This window comes from Apaloderma vittatum, unplaced genomic scaffold (assembly GCF_000703405.1).
Source record: "Apaloderma vittatum isolate BGI_N311 unplaced genomic scaffold, ASM70340v1 scaffold22466, whole genome shotgun sequence".
Classification (NCBI taxonomy): Eukaryota; Metazoa; Chordata; class Aves; order Trogoniformes; family Trogonidae; genus Apaloderma; species Apaloderma vittatum.
Genome location: NW_009723674.1, coordinates 41,107 through 52,329, shown reverse-complemented (window position 1 = coordinate 52,329; position 11,223 = coordinate 41,107). Strand labels below are relative to the sequence as shown.

Here is an 11,223-nt window from a genome sequence, read left to right as displayed (position 1 = left end):
ATAGTATAAAATCTCTTGCTCTTGGATCAGGACACTGAGTGATATAAATAGATTCTTTTTTGCAAGTTTGTTCGTGCGATTAGAAAATGAATCATACAGCTGAGATCTTTACCATTTTTATAAGAAGAAAAACAGAAATCGGCAAAATACCAAGTAGTAGTAACACTATGCATAGTTCATACCTTGGTATTGGCATATTTTCTTCTTTTTTTTTTTCTTTTTCTTCTCAGTAATATTATTTATGTTTCAGGGAGAAGATCCATTACATTCGGACAGAGGGTACACATGGGCTTGAAAAGTTGTCCTGTGATGCGGATTTAGTAATTCTGCTAAGGTAATCAACTTGATCAAAAGCATAATGTCATTACTTACGGTACCAGAGAAACTGGCTGGCTATTTCTCAGCATAATTGAAGAGATTTTGTTAAACCTTCCAGGTCATTTGTAGTTAGAATAGGATTCATCGTTACTAGTAGTCACCCAAAATAATTCAACCAGACTGTATCTGTCAACTCTTACTTCCCGGAAGGCAGCCTCCATCAGTGTGGTAAACTCCGTCCCCAGCCAGCTCAGTCAGTATAGCTGTTACCATCAAGTAGCAGATAAAAAACACTCAGGTCAAAGTGTTTCCTTTTAATGGAAAAAAATCTTGTTTCCTTTATTTTTAATTTTTAAAAAAAAGAGAAAAAAACCTGTCTTTCTTAGTACAAATAAATAATGTAACTGCTCATGAAATTGCTAGTTTTACTGAAGCAGTGCTGCCCACACATGCAGGGCCATGTCACCCCTTGAGTGAAACCTCAATGTACTGTGCAGTCAACATTGTTTAGGTACTGTAGATAAGTCTTCAATTTTTGTTAGCATCAGGGAGCTTGATCTTTAGTTCCTAGCTGCTTTTGTTCAGCACAGATAAGGACTTACTTTATTGTCTTGGTCATATGTTGTGTTACCTGGGTGGTTTTGGTACGCTGCATAGCACTGGCTAATGCAAGAAGTTTGCAACTTAATCCCATCAACATAATCATAGATTCATAGAATGGCTGGAAGGGACCTTACAGATCATCTAATCCAACCTCCCTGTCATGGGCAGGGACGCCTCTCAACTAGATCAGGCTACTCAAGGCTCCGTCCAACTGGCCCTTGAACATCTCCAGGGAGTGGGCAGCCACAACATCTCTGGGCAATTTATTCCAAAGTCTTACCGCTCTCATACTGAAGAATTTCTTCCTAATCCTCCTGGTCAAAGAGCTGAGTTGTATGAAAATGTATGACCCAAGAAAAGCAACCTGCGAGACAGATGTGTGTATATTTGCTTCTCACTGCTATTGTGTTGAAGTTGTCCCTGTTGACTACATAGCCTGAGATCTTTGCTCTCTAGCATTTTGTTCTTCTGTGCTACTGGTGACCATGCCTGACTAGGGATCAGACTTGCACCATGCTGCCATATTTCCATTCCTTTATGTGATAAATGTGAACTAAATCTCTCCCTATCACTTTTTCCATGCAGCCTTTTTGAAGAGGATATTATGTCCTACATACCGCTGCAGGCTGCCTTCCATCCTGGTTACAGTTTCTCTCCTCGCTGCTCACCCTGTTCATCACCCCAAAATTCACCAGGTAAGGGGATGGGGAAAATAGTCCACAATCTTGCCTTTATGATATTTCCCCTAATAAATACAAAGGGGCAGATTCAGACCCAGCATCAGCTGTCAGCCTGCTAATTCCAGTGCCCACGCCGAATCTGACCTCAGCTGCTTTTTTGCTGGATCAGTTGCCATCACTGTTATGTATCTGTTGAAACGTTAACAATAACTGAAACACAGATCAGAAATTGCCCATATGGATGGAAAAAAAGGTGTTTTCCTGCCTTTAATGTAGTTGGAAATTATTAGGGTAAGAGAATGCTCCAAACATAACTCACTGACGTGGAAGCACATTCATGTTAGGTAACAGGAGCAAAGAGCCGCTTCCAAATCAAAGGTGTGTTGCAATACTTTCTAGTACTCCTGAAAGTTCCGTCTCCTCTGCTCAGTGTTCCAAAGACTTTTCTTCTTCCCAAGACTCATGTATTTTAAGACCTGAGGGGATCATCTTGATCATCTAGTCTGACCTCCTGTGTTGAGCCCATTAAGTTAGGTTTGACAGGAAACATATTTTCCAGAAAGACATGCTGTCTGAGAAGGTTATTTCCAGCTGTGGTATGTCTCTGTAGTTATTGTTTATGCTATAGAAATCTGAGGAGTTAATGTCTCCTTTTTGCCAAGATATACAGCCCACCACAGTTTCCCTGCATGTCTCTGTCCAGTGGCCATTTTGAGAGAATTGTCAGAAATGTGATCTGAAAAAATCCATTTTTGGCTGAGCTTTTTAAACATTCATTTAAATTAACTGGTTTCAAACAAAATTAATGCACAAGAGTAATTCAAATCTTGGAGGTGGCTGTGGAAATCTGGAAAGTTTTTGGCTGTGAATAAGTTAAATGCTGAACCCTTGTCTATAGGAGGACAGTGTTGATACACTTCTCCTCCTCTGCAGCAGGACAGGTCATAAACAAGTCTTCTGCAAGACAAAAAATTAAGTATTTGGTAAGAATGTGACACAGGAGAATATTAAAAGAATTGCATTAGTCTTTACCTGTTCTTGCAAATACACAAGAAGGGCAAATACTCATTTCCAGCAACGTACAGCCTGCTTACCTATTTTTGGCACTGGCACTGGTTACATAGCCCGTGAGAATACCCATTCTCTTATGTCCTGGTGGAAAAAAAACGCAGAAGAACTGTCAAAATGGATTTTCTTTACACTGCGTGTGAATATACTTTTTTTTTTTTCCTAGCTTAGACAAATAATAATGTCCTTCCCTCCTGGCAACCACAATACTTTGTGCTCCCACTAAATGTGATGGGTTTACTTTTTAATATTTTTTGCCTTCCTGTGGAGGACTTTCTGCCAGATTTCTCATAAAAGGGCTTGTTTTTATTGTCTTCTATAATGAGATAGAGAAATAGGACTTCATGGATCCTCTGTAGTATGGTACTTGTTTATACAAAAGGACTAAACAGCTACTTTGAGAATGCAGCCTTCAGAACAAAGCAGGTCCCCAGTTGCTAAAAATCTGCTGTATGTTTGAATCATAATAGGAAAATGTAGCATTTCTGGCTGACGGAAATCCTTGATGCCACAAAGGGGTTTTGTGTTGATAGCTGGAAGTGTTTAATATACAGTCAGATTAACACGGGGAAACCCGATTCCCAGCTTGCCTGGGTGCCAGGCTCCAGTGAGAAGTGTTGCTTTGAGCTCCAGAGGCTTAATCCTGCCAAGTAAGGAGATCTCCTATACAGTGCAGAGGAGAGAGGTCTCTTAAACATGCAAAAGGGAAAGAAAACCAAAATACCAGTGACCGTAAGTGGGAGTTATGCATGTCAGTCTTTCTCATGCCTTTCTGATCCTTGAATTACCGTTCAGATCAAACACAGTTAGAGGCTGAGGCAACACGAAGACACACACAAGGTGCCTTTTAGTGAAGGAGATGTAGGCCCTGGAAGTTATTGCAGTCACTGAGTTATAGGAACTTACAACTCCTTTAATACCAAGTAGAGCAAAAAACAATGCTGAGCGCACTATATACGTGTAAAAAGTTACTAATGCATTTGTTAACCAGTTCTGTCTGGAAACATCAGCTGCATGATTTGGAAAAATTTACACTTCGGGATACTGTTCATTTTCCCACCAGGACTGCAGCGAGCAAGTGCAAGAGCACCTTCTCCATACAGGAGGGACTTTGAAGCCAAGCTGCGCAATTTCTATCGAAAACTTGAAGCCAAAGGGTATGGGCAAGGTCCAGGTAAAATTAAGTGAGTATTACCACACGTCACTCAGATAGTCTAACGTGATGGAGCTTTGTCTTTTGTCATTATCTATGAATGAAACATTGATAGGGAGTGGGAAACACACCAGACGTTGCATTTTGTACGTGAACCATCAGGGCAAGACAGGATCTTAGTATACCCTGTGAAAGAATGACCTTCAAGAGGCTTTTGTGTGCAAACTTTACTTCTTACAGATTCATATTCTCTTATGCTCCCATTCCCTACCAGTTTTCTTCCCTGCCTGTGAATTGCTAGTGGGAAAATCATCCATTCAGGCAAACGTCAGCCAGAGATTATTACCAGCAATGTCATTGTAATGGTGAAGTGACTCCAAATCCTTTGAATCTACATATCAGTGTAACTCGGGAGCAGGGTATGACCTTATAGAAGTTATCCTGTACACGCAGATTTAACTTTCAGTAGTTCTTTGTGTTTAAGCCCTCCTGGATTTGAAGTGGAGAGATCTCTGCCTCTCTTCATGTATTTTGGGGATCTCTGTCACTCAGTTGTGGAGTTTGCTTTCCAGACTTATTGTTAGTTGACTTTTGAGTCTGTACCTCCTTGTGTTTGATCTAGTAATCCAGCTTGGCCAAAGGACTGTATTTTTCTAAGGTATTTTCGGGGCATCTAGTTGAATTTATGCATCAGAACCAAATCGCATCTGTTGGGGGGGAAAAAAAAAATATGAAGCCAAGCAAATTATTCCTTGCAAATGTCATCATCAAAATATTCATATGGAGCTAGGGAGTCCTAGCTGTTGGTTATCCCTGTGGTGTCCTGCTAAGCGAGTCTAAGGCAGACACGAAATACATTTTAGCCGATCTGTCTTAAAATGTCTAAAATGATTTCTTGCATGGATGATGTTTAGGTGTACCGTTCATTAAATTGTTTTAGAGGTGGGCAGGGGAGTGAGAGGTGTGTTATATAAACAGAGGCTGATACTCCCTTTGCTTACGCTGCTGCAGAAGCAGTTCTTCCATGGACATTTACCAGATTAAATCCAGGAAGAGTTTGAGGCCAATCCCAGAAAGCTGTGACCTCATACACACAGGAAACTCATAGCCCCCTCCACTATACACATTTGTACACACAGGGTGTTAGAGCCTTAGCAGTAGAGCAATGCTTTGAAACTAATCACAGTGTTGTGTAGAAATTCACCTTTGAGGCATATTAAAAAAACTAATGAAACAACTCACTGGAAACCCGTAAAGGTCAAATAACGTATGCACCAGTGGATGCAGCTTTACTAAGCTCTCTGCAAAGTGATGTCTCTCTTTACCAGTTTTTGTTTACCTTCAGCTTCACAGGCTCACACAAGACTCAATCATTAGATCTCTATTTCTACCTCCCTTTGCAGGTTAATTATACGACGTGACCACTTGCTGGAAGGCACCTTCAACCAGGTAATGGCATATTCACGCAAGGAGCTCCAGCGGAACAAACTCTACGTCACATTTGTTGGCGAGGAAGGGTAGGGAACCACTAAATACTATCAGTTTTGAAGTAGCTGTTATGCTGCAAAACAGAGTTGACTAAGGCTGAGCCTCTCGTTATGTGATGTTTACTGGTTTTGTTTTACCTCCAACTAAGTGATTCAACTTAATCAGCACAAACATTTGTTAAAAATAACAATAGCAATAATACTTCTTTTTCCTGTAGCACCTTCTATCTAGATGTCTCAAAGTGACAATTTAAGTGGTTAAATATAATGTCATCTTGTTACCATAGGTGTTTTGACTGGCTGGAAGGCAAAACTGAACTACAGGCCTGTGTTTACACACATGAATCAGCCTCAAGGCTATAATTAGAAAGCAGACCTTTATCCCTTTTGTTATTCTAATTCTTCAGAATGAATCTGGTTTTGCTTCACAATTTTTTGCTTTGCTTGACATCTAATGATCATTGGTTATCCATATGTGGACTTCTTGTTTCTGGCTGAAGTGAGAAACATGAATGCTGTTCAGTCCTTACAGCTTCATTCACCAACTTGAAAGCTGAAGGTAATAGAAGTGTCTTGAGAACACCTTTTCCCAGGACGCTTTCTGCCAGCCTTACAAATCCATGAACTGTTCTTGTATGATTAAAGCCAGCCCCTGACCTTTTGTTTCCAAATTTAAACAGAACCTTACAAAGCCACCCTGGCTCACCTCAGGAGCTACATTTTAACTGAGGCTTAATCCCCATGGAAAGACCGTTGCGCGTATTTCCAGTGCTCCATATAACAAAGCCTTGAAATCATATTTCAATAGCACTGCATGTGAAGTTTCTTCTTTTAAAAAAAGGATAGGATTTCAGTTCAAAAGGTGCCAGACCGGTAAGGTTCTGGGGCAGCTCTCGGCATGTCCAGCAACTGCTACGCTATCAGCTCTGAGGCAGCATGTCAGGTGAAGGGTTTCTGCCAGGCTGAGTTTGTGTGGGGACATGTTAGGTCCAGTGGAATACAGAAGTCACTAATCTCAAAGAGAGTGACCCCAGTACCCAAGGTTTTCTGTAGTCTTACTTATTATGTTCCATGGATTCAGTATCATTTAAAAGAGGTTGTCTTTCACAGCTAGTTTTGCCTCTGGCTTGCAAGTAAATCATAAACATGCAGCATGCCTCAGTTTGCGTTTTTGGAATAGCATTGCAGTGTACTAACACTGGCCTAAGTCATGTTGTTTTCCCCTCATCTCTAATAAGTTCTACTGTGTGTGGCATGGTATCCTCCGGAGCAATTACAAACCAATTTGATTTGCAAATTCATTCATTCTGCACTGGTTCATTTGCATCTGAAGATACATTCCTCCAGAGTTTCTACTGTTTAATGCTAATATAGGTTCTGCTGGAGGGACTCCACGATACCAGTTCCCTCCTGAAAAGAAGAATTGATGCTGTACGGCTCTGCAGTGCTGTATGGGCACAGCTTCCCATGTGTCTCAGAGCTAAAATTACGTTGAAAATTAACTATGAAGGCTTTATGATGAGTTAATGCATTGCCCAGAAATGCAATACCTAGTCTCTCCATGGAGGTTTATGAATATAGACAGGTGGTGTGTGTCATTCTTTACTCCAGCCATCATCAGGCTTAGCCCAGTGTTTTAATGTCCATTGAACCAGATGTGTTATGTGGTTAGCGCCAGCGCTCAAGTGGGCTTTTTACCATCCCCTTTTGCTGTTGTGGCTTTCATCTCACCACATGATGCTGGAGTTAATGCTGCTCAAAGGGAAAAGTACTGTACCTCCAGATGTAAAAGCGAGGCAGATGGGCCAGCCTGCCCTTTATCATCTTTCTAGTCACATAGATCGATCATGCAACCCCTTGTGGTTATACTTTCATAATTCCAAATATAATACAGAGGAGTTTTCCCCTTACTCTACCTTTGTTATGTAGCAGGAATAGTAACAACCTCAGAAAACCTTCTGGCACATGTGATATATGGCTACAAATCATTTATTCATATTGCTACATGTAGATTTAGTTTAGATTGAAAAACCTACCTACCATTATTGAAGGACAGTCTGGTTTTAATAAATCCATCACAGATGGGTTTAATGCATTCATGAAGCTTTTTTTTTTTTTGGTTTGGAGTTCTTTTTTTTCAAGATAATTTGAAACAGCTTGATTTAAAATTTGACCTAAAGAAAAAAAAACAAGGAAAAAAGATTACTCTGTACAGAGCAAAATGCTACAACATCAAAGCACACCTTAAGGTGTACCACATCTGTTTGAAAGTATCAGAAAAGTCGTAGAGCTTGGATGGAATAACTGAGGAATCACCATTCCATCTGAAGAGACACAGTTCTGTTGAGACTTGATGTTGTTCGGCATTGGCCTCTGGGCTAAAAAAGCATACTTGGGCCTAGATTCTATCTTTGGTTATATCTTTGCATAGAAGAGTAAGAACAATTTCTACTTCATTGTGGGCTGCCAGGTCTGAGAACACCAGTGTCCACAGCAGTTCAAACTCACTCACTAAAAAGCCAGCCCTCTGCTAGCCAGCCAGCTAAGGCTCCAATTTGCTAAGCCTTTGGAACAAAGGAGAAGAAACTGCTTCAGGGATGTGTCCAAGTTATGATTCCTCCCAGACCAATCTGGATGCTGGTGAAATTTCAGCGTCGTGACTCGTTCAGGGCTCAAAATCACCTTTTGAGACCATGTCAGAAACACTCAACTGCCCAGGCGTAGGTGTTAGACCACAGCCAACGTAGGCAAAACCCAGGAAATTCACTCAAATGGGGGTGAGCCTCATTTTACCTTTTTTACCTTTTCCAGGTTGGACTACAGTGGCCCCTCCCGAGAATTCTTCTTCCTTCTGTCTCAGGAGCTCTTCAATCCCTATTATGGGCTGTTTGAGTACTCAGCCAATGACACTTACACTGTACAGATCAGCCCCATGTCTGCCTTTGTTGAAAATCACCTGGAATGGTAAGAACATGTTACACAGAACTGAGCAGTGCTTTTAGAGCAATACAGAGATGGAAATGCAAAACACAAAAGCTGCCAGTTTAGACTAAATGACATACAAGTATCGTTGCTTCAGCTGGGAAGAAGTGGGAGGTAGGTTGGGAGAAGGAAGAGAAGGATGAAGTGTAAATACAACACCAGGCTCTGAAAAGGGAGCTGTGATTCAGTACTAGTATTAAAATGTCCTGCTCACATTACTTGGGACTTGATGTTTGTGTACTTCTGTGAGGATGTGAGAAGAATAGGGAGAAGAGCTCTGCTTAATCCAGGCCTCCTCTCCTTGGTCCCTTTCCAATAATAGCAAGCGTGGTGTTTCTGTACATCCAGCAGCATTGTGCTTGGGAGCTGTACAGAGTCCTCTAAGAGCCACGTTGCTGCTCTGTACCTACCTCAAGCTTTAAAAAAGGCCCCGTGAACATCATTTCTCTTTTCTTCCTGAACAGTGTCCCTGCCTCTGCGTGGCAAAGCCAGCAGAGCAAGGAGGTACTTCACCAAGTATGTGTGCAAACAGGCAGTTGCTGATCTTACTTCTTTATCAACAATTCTCAATGCATATTATGATCTCCTCATTTTTCTGTCTGCCTCCAGATCTCTCCATCTTTGAGAGTTGTTTTCCCTTTGGTAGTTTCAGATGTGGTTCAATGAAGCATGGGCTGCCAGCCCTGGGCGTTGTTTGATCCCTTGTGGGATTTCATTGTGTCAAAAAAATGCTGCCACATGGGTTTGTTCCTGTGATGTTTGTCTAAACAATCTCACTGGCTCCTTTCAGAGATCCTTTTTTAAAATGGAAGCAGTTCAGGCCCCTTTTAAATTGCAAATTGCACATGCCCTTCTATTCTTGTAAAGAAGTCCTCCTTTGCTTTGGCTTACAGTGGGCAGGAGATCAAGAACAGCTGTGGTTGTACCGTCACCTCTGTTAAGATTGCAGTGGGAAAAAAGGGAAGTTACTGGGACCTAGCGTGGTCTCTGAATATTTTTAATTTATTTTTTTTTGCATTATCACTTCCAGCAAGGGAGCATTATGCTAACAGTGGCATTTGACTGTTTCTTTGCGGGCATTAGCAGGAAGAGAATGGCTTAGTTCTTAGAGCTGATCTCGCACTTGCAGTCTCAGTTTTTGAGAAGAAATGCAGTCCGTCCTTTGTACAGCTTAACAGAGAGCATGAATAAACTTTTCATTTAGGAGACCGTGTTTGGGAAGATACATTTTCGTTTCACGGCCCTGGACTACTCAGGCAGGTGCAAACCCAAGATCATCCTGCCCACACTGTGGGCAAACAGCCTCTTTCCCCAGAAATGGTGTTGCCATGTCATCTTAGCAGTGTTTGAAATAGGCCCTGACTCTTACCTGTAATAAATATTGTTGTTGCAAAGAGATCACTTGCAGTTTTCCTAAATGATAAATTCTGCTGCAAAAAGTATATTGTTTGAGCTCATCATTTTGTTCTTCTGTTCATTGAGAGATTTCGTCCTGAGTGAGGCAGACTTTTAAAGTCATCCTGGACATAGAGAATGATACTTAATGTGGGTTTCTGTGGCAGTTAGCATTTAACTCAGAAATCAGTAGCAACTAGATGCTTGGGATATTTTTCCAACTACATGTATCTGTACAGGCTTCTTATATGTGGAATGTTGGTTGGGCTGTGGTCATTTTTAGTTTTCTTTTTTTAGGAAACAGAAATGAAGTCCCTTGGTCAGCAGGGCCATCATAAATGCTATGAATAAAGAGGTTTGTACATAAAGAACTCTAAAAAGGGCAAGATTTCAGAACCCAAGGGAAAGATAAGCAATTCAGTGCTTGGTAATACTTCTTGGGCCTGATACGGAAATAACTGATGGAGACCAGCAGTTTAAAATTATCCAGATAATTTTCATGGTTGGCTTGTCAGATATGTAGACATTTTAAATGTTTTCATGATATGTTGGCTGATCTCAGCTACTCATGTGTAACTCTAGAGTACTGTATTCAGAAGTCTGTGCAGCCAGCTAAAGTAGGATTTGGACTAAGCATTTTAAAACTCAAAGAATGTGTTTCTCCCATAAAGGCTTTATAGGCTAACTTTTCTGAGGGCACTGTACTAACTTGCTTGTCATTATTTGTTCATGAGGGGTGGGGGTTTCTGAAGGTCTCAGTCTTTCTGCAACTTCATTCTCATCAAAGTCAGTTCTGAAACTTCTGCTTCTCAGATTTACTTGACATGATTCCAACAGAGCCTCCTCCCTCTGACATGCAAGAAATAAAGATTGCTTCCATGTTCCCAAATCTTTTACGAGACATCAGCAATCATAGATGGATAAATCAGTTTTGAGAGTCCCAGGGTCACAGATAATTAATGTTCATAGTCTTGTCAAAGCTTGAAGTTTGATGTTGATCATGAAAGCCACACAACCACAGTTGGGTTAGATTTGCAGATTTCTTGAACTGTATGCCTTCTGGTGCTGTGAGGCTCAGCATTTCTGTGGAATTTACGCTTGACATGTTTCTGTATAGTAATTCTGCAAGACCTATCCAGCCACAGCTATATTAAGAAACAGGGCTTGCAAAAAAAATCCCTCAAAATCATTTTACATTTTCTCTTCCTTAGGCAAACAGTGGCAAATCTGAGATAAATAAAACAGAATGCAAAGAGGTGAAGTTTTGTTCGTATTGGCAGAATTGAGAAACACGGTGCTCTTTTTCCCCTACCTAAAAGTTACAGTTCCGCCCCTGTTAATGGCTTATTTCATGCCTTGGTCTTTGTACAAACAGCATTCTGAGTCCAGAATGAGCACATCAAAGCACAGTGTAGTTGTATGTATGCCAAGTTAAGAAAGAGACATAATGACTGGAAAATATTTCTCATTTATGGAGAAACTGAGATTTAACACCTTTCCTGCAAGCTTCCATTGAATAAGACTTTTTCCTTCAGTT

The 11,223-nt window shown here is 40.9% G+C and overlaps 1 protein-coding gene across 1 annotated transcript in view; it reads left to right on the top strand.

Moving 5' to 3' along the window:
* The window catches only part of HECW1 (HECT, C2 and WW domain containing E3 ubiquitin protein ligase 1), a gene marked incomplete at its 5' end in the record, with an annotated part of 75,966 nt that overhangs the window by 34,213 nt on the left and 30,530 nt on the right, over positions 1-11,223 (top strand). The window contains 5 exons of the mRNA XM_009872220.1: positions 251-334; positions 1,507-1,616; positions 3,733-3,853; positions 5,226-5,339; positions 8,121-8,273. Of these exons, the coding sequence (XP_009870522.1) occupies positions 251-334; positions 1,507-1,616; positions 3,733-3,853; positions 5,226-5,339; positions 8,121-8,273 (582 nt within the window). The remainder of the gene's footprint in view (positions 1-250; positions 335-1,506; positions 1,617-3,732; positions 3,854-5,225; positions 5,340-8,120; positions 8,274-11,223) is intronic.